The sequence below is a fragment of the Pelophylax lessonae genome, assembly GCF_965119305.1.
Source record: "Pelophylax lessonae genome assembly, chromosome: 9".
Lineage (NCBI taxonomy): Eukaryota > Metazoa > Chordata > Amphibia > Anura > Ranidae > Pelophylax > Pelophylax lessonae.
This window is the reverse complement of record NC_138776.1, coordinates 231459491-231481112: the sequence shown is the minus strand read 5'-3', so window position 1 is coordinate 231481112 and position 21622 is coordinate 231459491. Positions and strand designations below refer to the sequence as shown.

The window sequence follows — 21622 nt, the reverse complement described above, 5'->3', positions numbered from 1 at the left end:
TTTCTAAAATTAAAATAAATTAAAAAAAAATAATATATATATATACATATATGTTTTATTATTATTTTTTTTACAGGTACTCTTGTGGAGGGATCTGGGGGTCTAAAAGACCCCAAACCCCTCCTCTGCGCTTGGAAACATTCAAAACGCCACGTTTGGCTGTTTTATATGCTGTAATTTATTAGAATTTTGCGCAGAATGTGGGGAAGTCCCCTCCCCCTCCTTGTAATGGCAGGCTGTCCAATGACTTCATTGGAGAATTGTCTTCTTCTATAAAGGACTGTGTGCTGTCCGAGGTGATATTGTGATCAGATTTTTGTGTAGCTGATACTTTGTACATATTTTGTGTCATTTACCTATCAGGTAGCTTATGGCTTTATCTATGGACATCGATTTGCTGTTGGTGATGGAAATATATACAAATAGACAAAGATTTGGCTGGGCTGATTGAATAGATAAATGTTTCATTTTTCTTGTTTCTCTCCCCCATTGTGTTGTGGGATAAAAGCTCCGCGATCTTCCCAACGTGTGATTTGAGATAAAGTAACAATGTAAGGCGGAGGATGTTTTATTGTAAGAATGTGTGAGTTCGGCATATACATGTTTATTCAGCTCTGCCGCCTTGTGGTGATTCCTGGTAGAACAGTCGGGTGTGTGTGCATTACGAGGCGATGAATAGGGAATGTATAGAGGCGAGTATATAGTATAGAGTGGAGATAGATCTCCGCAATAAATCTAGAATCAGGATGGGAATAGAAGGAAGGTTCGATCCACTCCCCTCCCAGTCTAGGCGATCTACAGTACTTATCTAAAGATAATTTAAAGAGAAAAGTTTTCTATTTTCTAAAAATTAATTAACTTCCTAAATGACAAAACACAAAGATCGGAGTAGAGCTCTGCTGTGATGTCTGTGGGTGGCTCTTAGAAGAGCCTTTGTGTGTTGTTGGGGTGATGGGTGGGGGAGGGGTATTACTTGGCGCTGGTGTACTTGGTGACAGCCTTGGTGCCCTCGGAGACGGCGTGCTTGGCCAGCTCTCCGGGCAGGAGGAGGCGGACAGCGGTCTGTATCTCCCGGGAGGTGATGGTGGAGCGCTTGTTGTAATGAGCCAGGCGGGAAGCTTCGCCGGCGATGCGCTCGAAGATGTCATTGACGAAGGAGTTCATGATGCTCATGGCCTTGGAGGAGATGCCGGTGTCGGGGTGGACCTGCTTGAGTACCTTGTAGACGTAGATGGCATAACTCTCCTTCCTGCTCTTCCTCCGCTTCTTGCCGTCCTTCTTCTGGCTCTTGGTCACGGCTTTCTTGGAGCCCTTCTTGGGCGCCGGGGCGGACTTGGCTGGTTCAGGCATGATCAAGGATAAGAATGTTTTCTCCGCTCTGAGAAGAGAAAGTGTACTGGCGCCGCCCTCATGTGCTGCTTATATAGGCGGTCCTATGCAAATGAGCCTCCTCCCTCCTCACTCTTCTATTGGAGGACTCAGCCATGTGATGGGGAGTGACGTCATGCTTTCCTACCTCTTTTACCGATTGGTCTAGATACAAACCTAGAGGTTATTGGCTGGCTTCAAACGTGGCCAATCACAGGGCGAGACGTCATATCATTCAGAGTATAACAGGAAAGGGAGCGGCTCCAGCCATTCACATCTCTTTGAGAACTCCATTATCACAGAATCATGTCTGGCCGCGGTAAACAAGGAGGAAAGGTTCGGGCTAAGGCCAAGACCCGATCATCCCGGGCTGGTCTGCAGTTCCCAGTCGGTCGTGTTCACCGCCTGCTCAGGAAGGGTAACTATGCCGAGCGGGTCGGGGCCGGAGCTCCCGTCTATCTCGCCGCTGTTCTCGAGTATCTCACCGCTGAAATCCTCGAGCTGGCCGGCAACGCCGCCCGCGACAACAAGAAGACCCGCATCATCCCCCGACACCTCCAGCTCGCCGTCCGCAACGACGAGGAGCTCAACAAGCTGCTCGGGGGCGTCACCATCGCCCAGGGAGGAGTCCTGCCCAACATCCAGGCCGTGCTGCTGCCCAAGAAGACCGAGAGCCACAAGGCTGCCAAGACCAAGTAATCCTCTTCCTCACCAAACACAAAGGCTCTTCTCAGAGCCACCCACAACTACATACAAAGAGCCTCATACCTCATTCTGTGTCTTACAACAAATCACATCTATCACTCAGTAGGAAAAGTTTTTCATTCCTACAAATACCTCTAAAAAGCAAACAACTTGCTTATTAACCCTTCTAATACCGGGGACTTGTAGTGAGAACATTTCCTACATCTAAAGAGAGCCTTCCACTCATTATTGGAGAATCTCCTTTCTAAAGTTCTCATCTCCCTCCAGGAACTCCTCGTCATTCCCCATCCTTTATTCCTGCTGAATGGATTCTACAAATCAGCAATTACCAAACAAAACATCTTCCCAAGGATCTCCGATATCATCCAAGTCAGGATTCTCCTGTAAAGGAAGAAAAAACGTTCAGAACTGTGATTGGCTCAAATTTCCCGCAGGAATAGCATGGAAAGTTACAATCCTCTCTGATTGGCTGATCTGACATAAAATCTCCCTTCCGGGGAAAATTCATCAACGGTCAGCCTCTGCTTCCAGGCAGTTTTATAAGCATTGAAATGTTACATTGTTTTAGGGTTTGATTTTACTACAGAATCCTCAGCCATTACTGGCGGATGAAAGGAACGCCCACAGCTCTGATTGGCTCAGATTTTAAATTTGCCCGCCTGAATTGTGGAGAACGTTACAGAGAAATAATCAGCCCTATTATACCGCCAAATCCGACATTTATCCGAGAAATATCAACACTTCATAGTTTTATTTTCACCGCTTAGTGAGGAATGACTACAAATGGAATCTGAAGATGAAAGAAAAGAGAACATATGAAAATGTTTTACATTATTTAAAGTCCTCAGAATCCCCCACACACAACATGAGGACTTCTCTCATAGATCTCTACCTTTCTATATGATGGGAAATAAAGGATTGCATGTTTCATTATCAGATCTGTGTAGAACTATATCTCCCCTCTGCCTGATATACAATTTGTACATATAGCAGATGCACAGATTTCTTCTTCCTGTATTACAATCGGAATGTTCACAAAAATTCCATCTTTGAAACATTCTATTTCTAGAATCATCTCAGTATTAGTGATCTCCATTCTTTTCATAATGAAATATACAATTTTAGGTTCAGTTCCAGGATAAACTATGATCTATTCTCCTGACTCAGCAATCGGCTCCACCACCCTGAGTGCTGACTGTACAATCTCCTATAGATCTACTGACCGCCCAATAAGATTCCACATATAATATTGTCCTGTTCTAACATCTATTGTTCAATCTGCTTTATGTTTAGCAGAGTGTATGGGCAGCCAGACATCGCTCCATTCAATTTCTTACTGAAACAATTAGCGGAAGTTCTTATTGTTACACGATAAATATATAGAAATTACATTTCTGAGTTATGAATCATCATCAGCCCTTTGTGTGAGAAGGTGGGTGGCCCTGAGAAGGACCTTTGTTGGGGTGAAGTGGGGTAAGCGGTGGGTGTCAGGGTTTAGCCTCCGAATCCGTAGAGAGTGCGGCCCTGGCGTTTTAGGGCATAGACGACATCCATGGCGGTGACGGTCTTCCTCTTGGCGTGCTCGGTGTAGGTGACGGCATCGCGGATGACATTCTCCAGGAAGACTTTGAGCACTCCGCGGGTCTCCTCATAGATGAGTCCGGAGATGCGCTTGACACCCCCTCTGCGGGCCAAACGTCGGATGGCGGGTTTGGTGATGCCCTGGATGTTGTCCCGGAGCACCTTCCTGTGGCGCTTAGCGCCTCCTTTCCCCAGACCCTTTCCTCCTTTACCGCGCCCAGACATGATGATTCTCTGCTACAAAGACAGACTGAGATCAGCTGTCTGCCCGCCCTCCTTATATACAGCCTGAGCGGACCAGATGGAAACCTTCCTGCGAAAGAGGCGGAGTCACACCATTCATACAAAATAAAGATAATCTTATTCATTTATAAGGCTCCTAATCATTATATTATATTCAGATACATTAATGTTGCATTACATACACAGCAATACATTTCCAGAAGATTCATGTATTCCTTCTTCTCATTTATTTTCGATTTATTCCTGGAGATTACACGAACAGGAAACTTAACACTTTATTACCAGAAACAAAGTAACCAGTTTCATGAAATTGTTCATAGTAATTTCATATAATTTAAATTTATAAATATTGTGAAAAGGAAACAAAGACACACATCTTCAGACATTTCACAGGCTGAGCGGACCTGATGGGAGACATGCTGAGAAGGGGGCGGGGTTCAGTCATTTATTACACTGCAGAGAAGTTAATTTATTTAGAAGCTTTTAAATGTTTTACTGAATAGAAACGGGTGTAATTTATCAGAAGCGCAATGTTTCCTTTATTGATCCACTGTACATTTTTTTCTGACATATCATGATGATATATATATATATATATATATATATATATATATATATATATATATATATATATATATATATATATATATGTATATTTATTTATTTATTTCCCTTACTTAGAAACATTGTCAATATTTTGCTATTTCTATTTACAAAACGGGACCGATAAAATAGAAACATTTGTTTTATTAATTCATTGTACATATGTATCTGGCAGTGTCATTATTACTACATATTTCTACCAACACTTTCACTTTTTTATTCTGGTTTTAATATGAGGGAAATCTGTAACTACTTCATCTCTGAAAGACAGAACACTAATTATCGACCAGTTCCACGATCATATACAGAAGTGTATATGTTAATTTTCTCGGATATATGTCTCATCTGATGATCTCAGTGTCGGATTTGGCGGTACAATAGAGCTGATTATTTCTCTGTAACGTTCTTCACAATTCAGGCGGCAAATTCAAAACAGAGCAATATAAAATCTGAGCCAATCAGAGATGTGGGCGTTTCCTTCTTTAGCCAGTAATGTCTTTCTTATAAGGATTTCAAAGAAATGTATTCTGAGATCTTTCTCCGTTCCCCCCCCAGAAAATACTTGTTCAGTAGACTTTTCTTTGATCTCTATAGGAAACATTCTCTAGCAGGGCGGATTCTGTATTGTGAAGTAAAAGAAAAAAGACTGGAAGAAATGTGACATTTATATTTCTAACGTATTTATTATTCATGGTTAGATAAACTGCCCGACAATTCAGAGGACGGTTGATCGATGTTCCCGGAGGAAGAGATATGAGATTTTAGTGTGGGATTATTCTATCTGAGATAATTGGAACGTTCCATAGAATTCCGGCGGGAAATATGAGTTATAAAATGCGAACATTGCACCAATCACAGTTCTGGGCGTTTTCTTCCGATAATAAAATGTATTTTTCCTTCCAAGGAGTGTGAAGGGGGATCTGAGATCTGTGTTCCTTTTCAGATGGGGGATGTTTGTTTGGTATTTAATATTCAATGATCTCTAATGCTGTTGAATATCTTCTGGAGATCAAAGGATGGAGGAAAATGACAGCCAGTCCCTGTAAGGAGACCACATCCTTCCTTCACACATAAATACAATATAAACAAATATAAATAAATAAATATATAGCACGTTGTTCCCTCACCCGGATCACAATAGGAAACCTACAATCAGATCTCCTAAACATGTATATGCCGCACTCACACATTCTTACAATAAAACATCCTCCACAATCTCCCGCCTTACATTGTTACTTTATCTCAAATCACACCATAGATAAAGGCATAAGCTGCCTGATAGGTAAATGACACAAAATATGTACAAAGTATCAGCTACATACAAATCTGATCACAATATCACCTCGGACAGCACACAGTCCTTTATAGAAGTTAGAAGTAGGAAATTGTCCAATAAAGTCATTTGACATGTTTACTAACATCTACATATCTGCATCTACATGCATTTCTTGTTTTGGATAAAATGTCACTTCTCCTGCAGTGAGATAGTCTCGCGGTCCCACTACTGCTTTATTTTTCTCTGTTCTTGTTATTTTGAATTACCTTTTTATTCACAATAAAATATATTGAGGAGAAAAAAAAGGCCTGCATTCTTGCTTATAAGAAAAAACTGACCTGATGGAAGACTGATGGAAGGGGCGGGGTCACAGCCATTCAATGATCTGCAGAGAATTTAATTTACTTAGACACATTGTTAAAATGTTTCCGATTTCTATTTACAAATAAGAGACTGAAATGAAACAACTGTGTTTATTGATTCGTTGTATATATATTTATCTGGCAGTGTCATGATTACTACAGATTTCTACCAGCCCTTTCACTTTTTGTTTATTTTAGGATGTAGGGGGGAATCCGTAACGGCTACATGTCATGTCTGAAAGATGAAACATTAATTATCGGTCAGTTCCACGATCATATACAGATCTGATAATGAAACATGTAATACTTTATTTCCCATCATATAGAAAGGTAGAGATCTATGAGAGGAGTCATCTCACTATCATGTTCTGTATGTAGCAGTGGAAGGGGGGGGGGGGGGTTTCTGCATTCTGAGATCATATGGAAATGCTTTACACTATTCAATAATCTTCCAATTTTATTTCTGTTTATTCCGTACTAATCAATTAATCTGCCTGAAAATAAAGTGTTACAGATATTTATTGGATACATATCTCATCTGATTATCTCAGTTCTCAGTGTGGGATTTGGTGTTATAATGGGACTGGTTATTTGTCTGTAACGTTTTTCACAATTCAAGCGGGAAGATTTGAAAATGGCTAATTCAGATCTGAGCCAATCAGAACTGTGAGCGGTTTCATTATCAGCCTTCATTGGTCAGCGATGTCTTTATGAGGAATCCAAAGAATTGTATTCGGAGATTTTTCTCCATTTTCAGCCCAGAAAAGATTTGTTCCATAGACTTTTTATAGATCTCTATAACAAACTATCTCTATAACAGAGCAAATTCTGTATTCTGATGTGCAAAATCAAACCTTAAAACAGAACAATAATATTTCAACATATATATTTCCTGGAAGTGAAGGGACAGTCCCGGAAAGAGTGATATTTTCTATGAATAATTTTCAGTGTCGGATTAGCCGATCTGAGATGATTGAGCAGATACAATGTTTCACTTTTCTTGCTTCTATCCTCCATTGTGTTGTGGAATAAAAGCTCCTTTTCAAAAAAGTTTTTTTTCAGCAAAAACATGCCCCCCTTCTCCTGGGCACCCAGTTCTTCCATGACATATTTGGGCATTCAACTCACCTCCCAGTCCTGTGCAGCACCCTCAAATCTTCAGAAGTATGAGATGAACCCCAAAAACTTGGAAAGGTGGATCTCACACGTACCAACACAGACTATCCCCCAATTTAACTGATCCCAAAAGGTTTTTGATTAAATAGCGGAATAGAAAATATGATCCAAAAAATTGTATGTATCTCACACGTACACAACCACACTAGGCCCCGATTACTATTGTTTGTACCCCTAAAAGGCTGGATGAGGAGTAGGGGGAGTATGGAACAGGCAGCACCCTCAAATCTTCAGAAGTATGAGATGAACCCCAAAAACTTGGAAAGGTGGATCTCACACGTACCAAAACAGACTATCCCCCAATTTAACTGATCTCCAAAGGTTTTTGATTAAATAGCGGAATAGAAAATATGATCCAAAAAAGTGTATGTATCTCACACGTACACAACCACACTAGGCCCCAATTACTATTGTTTGTACCCCTAAAACGCTGGATGAGGAGTAGGGGGAGTATGGAACAGGCAGCACCCTCAAATCTTCAGAAGTATGAGATGAACCCCAAAAACTTGGAAAGGTGGATCTCACACGTACCAACACAGACTATCCACCAATTTAGGGGAAAAAAATATATAATAGACAGATAGAGGGAGAGCCGAGACTCAGGAGGATTAGCACAATGTATTTTGGGGTGTCATTTTTGCTATGTGCATACTATGTGTTTGAAATATCTTATAAATCAGGGGTCTTCAAACTATGGCCATCCAGTTGTTTAGGAACTACAATTCCCATCATGCCTAGTCATGTCTGTGAATATCAGAGTTTTACAATGCTTCATGGGACATGTAGTTCCGCAACAGCTGGAGGGCCATCGTTTGAGGATCCCTGTTATAAATGAACAACTTTGTGTAAAAAAAATGCACTTTAATTTTCTTTTCATATTTTCCAAAAACTTGAAAAGAAATTACATGTTCAAAAGACTCATTATGCTTAACAGAATATACGTTTGGGTGTTTACTTTGCTAAATGGGGTAATTTTGTGGGCGTTTCATTTGCACTGGTGCTCAAGGGCCTTCTTTTTTTTTTAAACATACATTTTTATTGAAAGTTTTTCAGATAATACAGTAATAACAAAGTATTGGGTAAGGCCGTGATTACATAAACAGAAGCATTAACATCAGCTTCAAATGTGCAAATACAGGAAAAATTGTCAATGAGCAAAAAAAGGCATGTTGAGAGCCCCTAACATAGGGAACCCCCAACCATAATTGCATTATAGGCATACCAGTAAGAGTAGTACCTCAATAAACCATGGGCGAGGGCGGACCTAGAACCCGAACGGAGTGGGAAGATGAAAAGAGGAGTACCTGTCCCCCCCAATGGGAACACACTGTGAACAGGTAGTCCCCAGCGTCGCTTACTGGACAAAGCGGGCTGCCACTACCCGCCCCCTCACTCCGGGGTCCAGGCCGCCAGCGTGTGGTGAGCCCATTACAAAGCAAATGGTGAGCACCATTTACTACTAGCAGACAATTGGAAACCTCAAAACATGCCAGACTTGTTGATTACAATGAGAATCGCCATCGCAGCCTGGAGGGAACTACATAAACACACAAATGTAGGAGATGCCCATTGTAAACAAAGACTACCTATCCGACTACTAGACATCTTGATCCCATGTCTATCTACCCTAAAATGGAAGGACAGTGACATCCACTGGATTGACGACCTCTTTAGCGACATCGACTGAAACCATTTACTTCCCTCACTCAACAATACCAAATCCCTCGTTCGGAACTATAGACTTACACTCGTATCTCCACGTTCCTGACTAAAAACCCACCAGCACCCATCACTATTCCATACCCAGTATACCAGTTCCTCACAACCCCTCCTGGGTCGATAAAAGGCATCACCTTCTTCTATAACATATTCCATGCCAAAAAAAAAAACTTTTCAAAAATGAAATCCCATGATTAAGTGGGAGGGCGACCTCCAACGACCTTTCTCACCACAACAGTGGACCCACACCTTCCGGCACTCGTACGGGGTGTCGAAATGCACCAACCACTGGGAACTGTCGTAGAAAATTCTCTCCCGCTGGTACCTTACACCATATAGGCTGTCTCAATTCTACCCAGCACACTCCCCGCTCTGCTGGCGAGAGTGTGGCCAGGTTGGCAACTTATACCACATCTTGTGGACATGTAAAAACCTTACAAGCTTCTGGAACCAGGTCTTTGGCCTCATCTCCTCTGTAACACAATCGCCCATTAAGCTAAATCCGGCTTTGGCACTCAATACCCTGGCCATCGATCTGCTTCCTAGTAAGGTCAGATGGGTTGTTTCACACATTTTGCTGGCCGCTAGGGCCACCATTACTAGGAGATGGAAAAAAAAAAAGAAGCACCAAACCTATTGGAGGTTGTAGCCTCAGTGACACTCACGTTTGAATTTAAGAAATCACTAGCATTACAGTCCCATTCTCTTAGGACACATACCAAACACTGGGAACCATGGATCACTTGGAATGATAAATGAGTGTTAATTGTTTCTGACTATATCTCTCGAATAACAATACCTTGTATTACTTGTTGTTTATGTAAATTTATTTTTTCTGTTGTGTCTTTTGACACCTTGAATGCATTTCTTGTATCTGCTGTTTAAAACCAATAAAAATCTGTTTGGGGAAAAAAAAGAAGTAAGTGTCGGCCATAAAAGGCCCCAAAAATTAGCTCACATGGTTTGAACTGACAGCAAATAACTTAGTATTTGATGGCTAGAGGTACAGTAGGCATGCACAGTATACAGAAGTAAGTGTTGGCCTGTATAGGCTCCAAAAATTAGCTCACATGGGTTTAACTGACAGACCATTGTTAGACCATGTGTCTGTGGTCAGATGTATCTTGGCACCAACACTGTGTGCCAGAGATATATTCACTTGCCGCTGAACATGGCCATACAGCTCTGGAATGCCCTTTTGCGAGAAATATTTCCTGCTTGGGACCTCCCATTGTGTTGTTCCAATGGCCACAAATTTACAAAAGGCCTCCGAGTCCCACAGTTGATATGGCAGTAGTTTGCGGGCTATCAGTTCCGACAAGCCAGCAGTCAAACGTTGGGCAAGAGGGTTATCCGGCATCATTATTTATTTCCGCTCCAACATTTGGACCACAGAAGCCTGCCTTTTTCCAGAACAACGTGATGACGGCATCATGGAAGGGGGAGTGGAGGGCAAATGTGAGGAGAGATGAGAAGGAGAAGGGGCTGGACGATGAGAGCCTGGAGTGTTGCTTTGTGGGTTCTGATGGTGTTGCTCCCACTGGGCTCGGTTATGGGAGTTCAGGTGCCTTCTTAAGGCGGTGGTCCCTAGGTGAGTGTTGGGCTTACCGCGACTTATGCATGGACTACAAAGGCTGCAGATGACAACACTGTTGTCAGCAACGGACACATTAAAAAAAACCCACACTGCGGAGCCATGTGCCGGCGTCCTGCTAATGCCAGATGTGACTGTACATGGTTGATGGCTCACTCCTGATACATTTGCAGTCTGCTTTCTACCTCTTGTGCAATGCAAATTCTGCCTGCCTCTCCTCCCTATCTGCCGGCCCGTCTCCCCCTCTGAACTCCCTTCCTCTTTCTCTCTTGTGGACTCCCACGTGATGTCCATAGGCTCGTCATCATCCACGTCACCTTCCCCACTACTAACATTCAAGATCTCTGAGTAGGCAGCAACAGCGGGGACCAACCTCCTTGGGCTGATCTGGGTACTGTCGTCAGACTGCTGAGTGGCGGCTGTTGCTACCTCCTCTTCCTGATCCAATGCCAACAATGGCTGTGCATCGCAAACGTCTTGTGATGGATTGGAAAATAATTCCAGTGACTCAAATGGAGGGTATGTGGTGGTGGTGTCTTTGGGGGTGCACACAGCAGAGCGTGAAGAGGGTGCAGATAGAGAGGATGAGGAGGGTGCAGAAGAGGAAGGCTGAGTGACCCACTCAACCAAGTCTGGTGTGTCCTTTGCCGTAATTGCACGCGCCTTTTGAAACTTCACAGTTAGGCTCCGGCCTATTGCTCCTGCCCTACCACTACCACCCCTGCATACGTCTCTGTCTCTTCCTCTGCCTGTCATGTTTTTTAATTACCGTGTGACAAAAGTCTCTAGAGAATTGCATTATATCTGGAAAAAGGTAGATAACACCCCACTTCAATATGTGGTATTGGGGTATCTATCACACCAGTTCTACAAATAATTGGCCAGTAACTGTTGTCACTTTGTGTAGCACAGTCAACACAGCAAGAGAGGACAATTTTTTGCAGGACTAAAGTACACTCTTAGAAAAGTATACTGTTAAAAAACACCCCACTTCAATATGTGGTATTGTGGGGCCACTGGTCTATCACACCAGTTGTTGAAAAAAATGGCCAGGGAGTTTATCGCTGTGTGTATCAGACTTAACTCAGCAAAAGAGGCAATATTGTTGCAGGACACAAATGCACTTGTAAAAGTATACTCAGATAACACCCCACTTCAATATGTGGTATTGGGGGGCCACTGGTCTATCACACCAGTTCTACAAATAATTGGCTAGGGAGTTTGTCACTGTGTGTAGTATTGCTGCAGCAATGCTCAGTCAGCACACCTGTCACAATGCTGCACAGTGCACAATACTACTACTAATCCACTATAATATGCTTTCTACAAAGTATATTATACTGTAGATTAACCCCCTCCCCCACCCCCTTTTTAGTGCACTGCACAGCAATACCAAAAAAATTGCAGCCCTTTAAATGACTGTTGTGGACATTAACAGAGCAATTTGTGTCACTGCTGACGATCTCTAACTGCCCCTACAGCACAGACTGGATACCTGCCCCCAATACTAAAGAGACTGTAATAGACCCTATACCGACATTGCAGCACTTTAAATGACTTTTGTGGACATTAACAGAGCGATTTGTGTCACTGCAGATGACGATCTCTAACTGCCCCTACAGCACAGACTGGATAACATGTCCCTATACTGAAGAAAGACTGGACCTATACCGATATACCAGCCCTGAAAAGGACTATTGTGGACATTAACATAGCAATTTGTGTGACTGCAGCCAATCTCTAACTACCCCTAAAGCAACCCCTGGATACCTGTCCCTAACCTGAAAAGAGACTGTAGAAGGCCTATACGGAAATACCAGCCCTGAAAAGGACTTTTGTGGATCTTCACAGTGCTATATGTGTCTAGCAAACTCTCACTGATGAGCACAGCAGACCTCTCCCTACACTGGCAAAAAGAGGAACGTGAAATGGCCGCCAGGTCAGGTCTATTTATAGGGTAGGGGGACTGTCCATGTGCTGAAATGTTTCAATTGGCTGTCCTGTTCCACCTGACGGCTGTGTCATGGGTCAAAGTTCTCCCCAATGTAAACTAATATGGCCGTCGCAAACTACGCCATGTGTTTGCAAATTTGTCGGGTAGCAACCAAGCAAAATTTGCCGTGAACCGACCGCCGGGCGAACCGCAAGGCCATCTCTATTAAGTGGTTAATGTTAGCAGCAATATACTGTTTGAACCAATAATGTGTTAGTTTATAGACAATATTTGAGCAGCAAACACCACTTGTTGAAGATTTCATTGCTTGGTGGGTGAACCTTCTCGAAAGGGGCAAACTTGATCTTTGGACACATTTGTGTGTGTGTGTGTGTGTGTGTGTGTGTGTGTGGGGGGGTGATTTTTGTATAATTTTCAGGTCATTAATCTCTTTTCTTGTGCTTTTCAGGGGTTTTATTGCTCTAGTTGACTAAATTCAAATGTCCATATTTACTCTGTAGCACTTAAAACCCTAACTAAAAAAAAAACAAAAAAAAAAAAACATAAATTATAATACATTTAAAAAAGAGCACTTTTTTTTTTTTATTTTCCCAGCCTTGTTCCCAGAGACTTTAATGACGTTCGTTGTTCAGCTCCGAAGTTATGTGATGTTCGGAAGTTATGGAACGATGGGGGGGTCCAGGATTGGAGATTATATGTAACTTCACCAATAAATGAGCTAAACATTTCAGTGAAACAATTTTCTACTTCTAACTTATATAAAGGACTGTTATCCGAGGTGATATTATTGTAATCAGATTTGTATGTAGCTGATACTTTGTACATATTTTTGTCATTTACATATCAGGCAGCTCATTGATTTAGCTATGTACAATGATCTGTTGCTTATTCATTAAATAGATACAGATAGACAAAGATTTGACTGGGCTGACCGAGTAGATACAATGTTTCGTTTTTCTTGCTTCTATTCCCCATTGTGTTGCGAGTTAAAAGCTCCACGATCTTCCCAAATACAAAGTAACAAATTTATGGCGGGAGATTGTTGAGAATCTGTTATTGTAACAATGTTTGAGTGAGGCATAAAAGTTTAGTAACCTCTGCCACCTTGTGGTCATTCCAGGTACAACACCTCGGTGTGTGCAGTACAAGGATATGAATAGGAAATGGCTAGAAAGTGGAGATGATCTCCGCAAAAAAATATAGAATATATAGAAATAAATTATTATGACTATTATATATTTATTGAAGCCTCACAAACATGTCACCCACATCTCTGTACAAAGAGCAGGACATACGCAGCATTTATTCCTATTCTTAAATAAGGATATATTTTATTAATGTGATAAATTGTATTATTACTGTCAGATGAAGTGCACTCTAAAGGCAAACACTTTGTCTTCTTATCGCACTCAGACTTGTAATACAGGTGAATAGTAATGAGGGGAAATGTGATCACAGGACATCATTCTCTCATCTCTTTTACTTCCAATCTTTTCTATGCTGATCGTCTACTCACCGCTAAACTCCTCCAACCAAAACCATGCACACCTACATAGAGCTCCAATGTCAGAACACATTGTACTCCATATTTCCAGAAATTATTTCCCCAATTTGCTATTAATAGACCACGCCTATGATGGCTCCGAGTTGCTATATTTAAATCTCCCACCATAATTCTACTGGCCGTTAGGAAGATTCAGCCGCATTATACCGCTAAAGCCGACATTGTAGAAGTTCTATTCATAGATCTGTTCATCTTCCTCCAAAATGACGTCACTTGTGTCGGTTTTCAGCTTTCAAATATTTTCTCCAAAGCGGTAAAATCCTCGAAGATTACTGCCACAAGCCCGCCAAGTAAACCCAATCTTTTTTTTTTTTTTTTTTTTTTTTTTTTTTTAATTACCAAACCCAACGGATCTTCTCAGAGTCACCCACTTCTATCTAAGAAGGAGCCGGACATACATGTGTGGGAGATCTGATTGTATAATTAGACACCGAAAATTGTGATCCGGGTGGGGGGACAATGTGCTATAATGACACCTGTCCGTCCTAACAGCAATTAAGTTTTTTTTTTTATATGATTTTAAAGTCTAATATAACACATTGAATTGATGTGAGTTTAGATAAGCAGGTGATCTCCTTGGTGTCCATTGCCCTCCATCCTTTAGATTAGACACATTGTTGGGATATGGGACCCATAATCCAATGATAAGGTGCAGAGAACCGTTTGATGGATCAGTAGATGACTCCGGGGTGACATAGTCGGAGCTCAGCACTAACTGCAATACATTTTGCTGTTTTTAAACATATTTGTGATGATCTGATAGAGACAACATTGATTGATTTTCCTTCCACCTATTCTGGAGCTGTTGTAGGGTCAGGAAAATTCGCATTACCCCAATTCTATTTTTCACATTATATGGGGGAGGGGGTGGGACTACAACAATAAATAGAAGACTTTACTTGCACAAGTAATAGAAATGAAGGAAACAGTGAATTGTACAGAAATCCTCTCTTCATCCATTCCCTGTTCATATTTGGCGCTATTCTTCCTTTACTGCGGTTTCCTCTTTCTTCCTTGGAGATTACACAGAAAACATTCATCTGTCACACATCATAACAATTTCATATTTATACAATATTACTGTAAAAAAAAAAAAAAAAAAAAAAAAAAAAGGCCTGCATTCTTGCTTATAAGAAAAAGCTGACCTGATGGAAGACTGATGGAAGGGGCGGGGTCACAGCCATTCAATACTCTGCAGAGAATTTCACTTACTTAGACACATTGTTAACATTTTTCTGATATCTAGTTACAAAAACTGTGTTTATTGATTATTTGTATATATTTATCTGGCAGTGTTGTGATTACTACAGATTTTTACCAGCCCTTTCACTTTTCCTTTATTTTAGGATGTAGGGGGGAAATCCGTAACGGCTACATGTCATGTCTGAAAAATGAAACATTAATTATCGGCCAGTTCCCCGATCATATACAGATCTGATAATGAAACATGTAATACTTTATTTCCAATCACATAGAAAGGTAGAGATCTATGAGAGAAGTAATCTCACTATCATGTTCTGTATGTAGCAGTGTGTGTGTGTGTGTGTGTGTGTGTGTGTGTGTGTGTGGGGGGGGGGGGGGTAGGGATTCTGCATTTTGAACATATGGAAATGTTTTACATTATTCAATAATCTTTCATTTCTATTTCTGTTTATTCCATATTAATCGAATCTGCCTGAAAATAAAGTGTTAAAGATATTTATTGGATAAATATCTCCTCTGATGATCTCAGTGTGGGATTTGGTGTTATAATGGGGTTGATTATTTCTCTGTAACGTTTTCACAATTCAGGCGGGAAATTTGAAAATAGCTATTTCAGATCTGAGCCAATCAGAACTGTGAGCGGTTTCATTATCAGTCTTATTTAGGCAGCGATGTCTTTATGAGGAATCCAAAGAATTTTATTAGGAGATTTATCTCCGTTTTCAGCCTAGAAAATATTTGTTCCGTAGACTTCTCATAGTTCTCTATAACAAACATCCAATAACAGAGCAACTTCTGTATTCTGATGTGCAAAATCAAACCTTAAAACAGGAAAATAATATTTCTACATATATATTTCCTGGAATTGAAGGGACTGTCCGGGAAAGAGTGATATTTTCTATGAATAATTGTCAGTGTCGGATTAGCCGATCTGAGATGACTGAGCAGATATAATGTTTCACTTTTCTTGCTTCTATCCCCCATTGTGTTGCGGAATAAAAGCTTCATGATCTTCCCAGATAAAGGAACAATGTAAGGCGGGAGATTGCGGAGAATCTCTCATTGTAACAATGCAGCAGAGGTGATTAGAGCAGTTGGGTGTGTGCAGTACAAGGCGAGGAATAGGAAATGTATACAGCCAGAAAGGGGAGACGATCTCCGCAATAAAGAAGGATGAGATTAGAAGGTTTTATTCATTCCCCTTCCAGTCTGACCGACCTACTTCTCATCTCAAGATTATTAATGATGCCATTTTAAATTATCCGAAGAGCTAAAACTTGTAAAAGTAATAAATTGTACGATACATAAAAATTGTATGACAGCTCGGTTGTGTAGTATGTGGGTGGCTCTTAGAAGAGCCTTTGTGTGTTGTTGGGGTGATGGATGGGGGAGGGGTATTACTTGGCGCTGGTGTACTTGGTGACGGCCTTGGTGCCCTCGGAGACGGCGTGCTTGGCCAGCTCTCCGGGCAGGAGGAGGCGGACAGCGGTCTGTATCTCCCGGGAGGTGATGGTGGAGCGCTTGTTGTAATGAGCCAGGCGGGAAGCTTCGCCGGCGATGCGCTCGAAGATGTCATTGACGAAGGAGTTCATGATGCTCATGGCCTTGGAGGAGATGCCGGTGTCGGGGTGGACCTGCTTGAGCACCTTGTAGACGTAGATGGCATAACTCTCCTTCCTGCTCTTCCTCCGCTTCTTGCCGTCCTTCTTCTGGCTCTTGGTCACGGCTTTCTTGGAGCCCTTCTTGGGCGCCGGGGCGGACTTGGCTGGTTCAGGCATGATAAGGGATAAGAATGTTTTCTCCGCTCTGAGAAGATAAAGTGTACTGGCGCTGCCCTCATGTGCTGCTTATATAGGCTGTCCTATGCAAATGAGCTGCCTTCCTCCTCACTCTTCTATTGAAAGACATGGTCATGTGATGGGGAGTGACGTCATGCTTTCCTTCCTCGTTTACCGATTGGTCTAGATGCAAACCTAGAGAGCATTGGCTGGCTTCAAACGTGGCCAATCATAGAGCGAGACGTCATATCATTCAAAGTATAACAGGAAAGGGAGCGGCTGCAGCCATTCATATCTCTTTGAGAACTCCAATATCACAGAGACATGTCTGGCCGCGGTAAACAAGGAGGAAAGGTTCGGGCTAAGGCCAAGACCCGATCATCCCGGGCTGGTCTGCAGTTCCCAGTCGGTCGTGTTCACCGTCTGCTCAGGAAGGGTAACTATGCCGAGCGGGTTGGGGCCGGAGCTCCCGTTTATCTGGCCGCCGTCCTCGAGTATCTCACCGCTGAGATCCTCGAGCTGGCCGGTAACGCCGCCCGCGACAACAAGAAGACCCGCATCATCCCCCGACACCTCCAGCTGGCAGTCCGCAACGACGAGGAGCTCAACAAGCTGCTCGGGGGCGTCACCATCGCCCAGGGAGGAGTCCTGCCCAACATCCAGGCCGTGCTGCTGCCCAAGAAGACCGAGAGCCACAAGGCCGCCAAGACCAAGTAATCACCACCGGTTCATCCACGTCACCCAACACAACGGCTCTTTTCAGAGCCACCCACCCATCCATACATAGAGCTGCATACATCTACATTGTTATTCGGAGATCTAATTGTAACAATGAAAGATTGCATTTATTTTCCAGGTAGGAAATAAAATACTTACTATGACTAGAAGGTGTGATTCCCCATGGGGGGGAACAATGTCTTAGGATGACACGTGGCAGTAATAAGAAATGATGATAGATGTTTATATTGGAACGCTTTCAGTGTCCCTTTTTATAGAGCAATGTCCTCTCATTACAGGGACTCCTCTTCATTCTCCTCCATCCTTTACTTTAAATCATTCTAGAAATAACAATCCCCCCCCCCCCCCTCCTTCACTCTCACCGCAACACAAATATACATTGTCATGTCATCTCTCATGGAATCTCACAGTTCTGATTGCTGCAATCTTCATGTTTCCCGCCACAATTCTCTTTACACTTCCCATCTACCATCACGATAATACAGCAGCTTCTATTGTGGAACATTCATCAACGGTCCCTTTATTTCACAACGATAATCCATACATTGATAAACGTCCGTTTTGTTGTTTGATACTTCAGAGTCCGCCCTGCTGTAGAGATGATTAGAAAGTCACTGAACACGTGACCTCTACTCTGAGAAAGGAGAGGGAGCGCACACTTTCTTTGTACTCATAGGAAAGACATTAGTGGCTGGCTGTGGGATCTCCCACAACTCTGATTGGCCAATATTTCAAATTTCACCCGCCTGAATTGTGTAAATCGTTACACAAAAATCCATTTCTTTTATACCGCCAAATCCGACCCTGAATACTGAGATCAACTTTGATTGGAAAAACATCAACACTTTAATTTCAATCAGATTAGAGAGGGGTGACCGGATTATTACTGACCAAAAAATGTCCTTTATTGCAAGTGCTCGGAATCCACCGCTATACACAGAACACGACAGTCACATGACTTCTACCTTTCTTTATGATGAGAAAATAGAGTAATGATCATCTAGAAATGTCACTGAGCGATATTTATTGTCCCCTTATCACACCCCGAATTTTTCTATAAAGAAATGTGAGGTGACTGGAAATAATGCCTAAGAAAGGGGTTTATCGGTGTCTCAATAAGCTAGCTGAAAAATAATAAAGTGATCTAACGATATTGTAAGCGGAGAGAATATAAACACTAGATCGCTTCGATCTGTTGTATTCCAAGTAAAATAAAGTTGTACAATCGGATTAATATGTGTTTAGCTAAAAAGCTTTCATTCCGACGTGATAAAAGTTGATCTAAGAGAAATAAATGGTTACAGCTCTTTGTAGGAGAAGGTGGGTGGCCCTGAGAAGGACCTTTGTTAAGGTGAAGTGGGTCGGTGGATGTTGGGGTTTAGCCTCCGAATCCGTAGAGAGTGCGGCCCTGGCGTTTGAGCGCATAGACGACATCCATGGCGGTGACGGTCTTCCTCTTGGCGTGCTCGGTGTAGGTGACGGCATCGCGGATGACATTCTCTAGGAAGACTTTAAGCACTCCGCGGGTCTCCTCATAGATGAGACCGGAGATGCGCTTGACACCCCCTCTGCGGGCCAAACGTCGGATGGCGGGTTTGGTGATGCCCTGGACGTTGTCCCGGAGCACCTTCCTGTGGCGCTTAGCGCCTCCTTTCCCCAGACCCTTTCCTCCTTTACCGCGACCAGACATCTCCAAGCTCTTCGTGTATCAGACGAATGTGAAGTAAAAGCACCCAGCCTCGCTTTATATGCAGCATATGCGGACCTGATGGAGAATAAGGGGGAGGGGTTGGAGGAGGGCGCGTCCAGACGTCACAATAAGTCCGCCTCTCTGTGCTCTCAATCATCCAATCCTCAGCAGTTCCGTGATTTGAATTTCCCGCTCGATGATGCTCTTTGTTCAATAGAAAGAACAACATTTCACTCCTTTTGGGTGACCATTGGATGTTACCTGATCATCATTACTGGTGAGGTCATGTCTCTGACGTCACCCAGGATCCTCCAAATAAATGTCCTCACTACATACTCAGACATCGGAATATTCACATTCAGTGAATAAAATATAATAGTATCCTAATATAAAAAAAGAATATATAAAATAATATATTATGAAGTACATAGAAATCGCAAAAATACCATAAAATGCAGCATTTGTAACACCCCCACCCCACCCAAAACGAGACATAATACCTCCCAGCTTTTAGTAGAGTGCAGATCTCCTAGATAAATGACCCCAACCGGAAAAAAGAAAGAAGAATACCAGAGATGTGAGCGCACTCAAATGTCCATACAACTGCCCTCCCCCTTTTTTTTCCATCAATATGGAAACTAAAATTCTTCTAGCCACCCCAACATTTAGACAATAGTCTTATGAAGAATTATCAGTTTTCCAATATTTTCTAGAAATCCATTTCCTTCCCAATAATTATCACAATCGTTTAGCCGACTTTTTATTACATATTTTGACCAGAGAAGACTTCATAGACCATTAACGCTTCCTGCATATAAAGTTCTCCCCTCAATCCATCCTCCTGTTTATAACAGATGTTCTAACACCTTCCACTGGTGACCTTCCTATCCAGATTACTATATAAAGTCCCCACAATGAACGCTCGGCTCTGGGTTCCTTCAGGTCATACACTGCACGGATAGATTGTGACATCTAGAACCCTTTGCTGATCTCTCACAAGTCATGTTCCCCCAGAGTCCTGGAACAGATGAGATGTCACACAATGTATTATGTCTCCAGAATCCCGGATCTCTCATCATCTTCTATTAGAATGGGATAGGACCCTGCACAGCTGCTGCACATAACCAGAGGGGTACAAACCAATTCCATCCCTCAGTGCTCATACACCAACCAATCTCACCACATCATTGCACTGTATCAGTTAATGTGTTATTCTGCAGCAATACACCCTGGATCAAACATGCCCCATTCTCAGCAATCAGATCTTTTAGCCTACTTGTTTAATTAGAAGTGTACCACTGTATAGACAAATTGATCATTCATTACAGATCGATCTTAGATCCACATAAGATGATAGATAGATAGATAGATAGATAGATAGATAGATAGATAGATAGATAGATAGATAGATAGATAGATAGATAGATAGATAGATAGATAGATAGATAGATAGATAGATAGATAGATAGATAGATAGATAGATAGATAGATAGATAGATAGATAGATAGATAGATAGATAGATAGATAGATAGATAGATAGATAGATAGATAGATAGATAGATAGATAGATAGATAGATAGATAGATAGATAGATAGATAGATAGATAGATAGATAGATAGATAGATAGATAGATAGATAGATAGATAGATAGATAGATAGATAGATAGATAGATAGATAGATAGATAGATAGATAGATAGATAGATAGATAGATAGATAGATAGATAGATAGATAGATAGATAGATAGATAGATAGATAGATAGATAGATAGATAGATAGATAGATAGATAGATAGATAGATAGATAGATAGATAGATAGATAGATAGATAGATAGATAGATAGATAGATAGATAGATAGATAGATAGATAGATAGATAGATAGATAGATAGATAGATAGATAGATAGATAGATAGATAGATAGATAGATAGATAGATAGATAGATAGATAGATAGATAGATAGATAGATAGATAGATAGATAGATAGATAGATAGATAGATAGATAGATAGATAGATAGATAGATAGATAGATAGATAGATAGATAGATAGATAGATAGATAGATA

The 21622-nt window shown here is 41.7% G+C and overlaps 6 protein-coding genes across 6 annotated transcripts; 2 read left to right on the top strand and 4 right to left on the bottom strand.

The window, feature by feature from the left end:
* Positions 1 to 969: 969 nt before the first annotated feature.
* LOC309564810 (histone H2B 1.1) lies at positions 970 to 1350 on the bottom strand (the record flags this gene model as incomplete). Its single annotated transcript, XM_082269492.1, has 1 exon — positions 970 to 1350. The coding sequence occupies one exon, from the start codon at positions 1348 to 1350 to the stop codon at positions 970 to 972; it is 381 nt and encodes a 126-aa protein (XP_082125618.1).
* Positions 1351 to 1674: 324 nt separating this feature from the next.
* On the top strand, positions 1675 to 2067 carry LOC309564776 (histone H2A type 1-like; the record flags this gene model as incomplete). The annotated part of the gene is made up of 1 exon (XM_082269458.1): positions 1675 to 2067. One exon carries the CDS (start codon positions 1675 to 1677, stop codon positions 2065 to 2067), a length of 393 nt encoding a protein of 130 aa, XP_082125584.1.
* A 1500-nt stretch (positions 2068 to 3567) lies between these two features.
* On the bottom strand, positions 3568 to 3879 carry LOC309564825 (histone H4; the record flags this gene model as incomplete). The annotated part of the gene is made up of 1 exon (XM_082269508.1): positions 3568 to 3879. One exon carries the CDS (start codon positions 3877 to 3879, stop codon positions 3568 to 3570), a length of 312 nt encoding a protein of 103 aa, XP_082125634.1.
* A 12866-nt stretch (positions 3880 to 16745) lies between these two features.
* On the bottom strand, positions 16746 to 17126 carry LOC309564806 (histone H2B 1.1; the record flags this gene model as incomplete). The annotated part of the gene is made up of 1 exon (XM_082269488.1): positions 16746 to 17126. The coding sequence occupies one exon, from the start codon at positions 17124 to 17126 to the stop codon at positions 16746 to 16748; it is 381 nt and encodes a 126-aa protein (XP_082125614.1).
* A 324-nt stretch (positions 17127 to 17450) lies between these two features.
* Positions 17451 to 17843, top strand: LOC309564774 (histone H2A type 1-like; the record flags this gene model as incomplete). Its single annotated transcript, XM_082269456.1, has 1 exon — positions 17451 to 17843. One exon carries the CDS (start codon positions 17451 to 17453, stop codon positions 17841 to 17843), a length of 393 nt encoding a protein of 130 aa, XP_082125582.1.
* A 1399-nt stretch (positions 17844 to 19242) lies between these two features.
* Positions 19243 to 19554, bottom strand: LOC309564820 (histone H4-like; the record flags this gene model as incomplete). The annotated part of the gene is made up of 1 exon (XM_082269503.1): positions 19243 to 19554. One exon carries the CDS (start codon positions 19552 to 19554, stop codon positions 19243 to 19245), a length of 312 nt encoding a protein of 103 aa, XP_082125629.1.
* Between the last annotated feature and the right edge of the window lie 2068 nt (positions 19555 to 21622).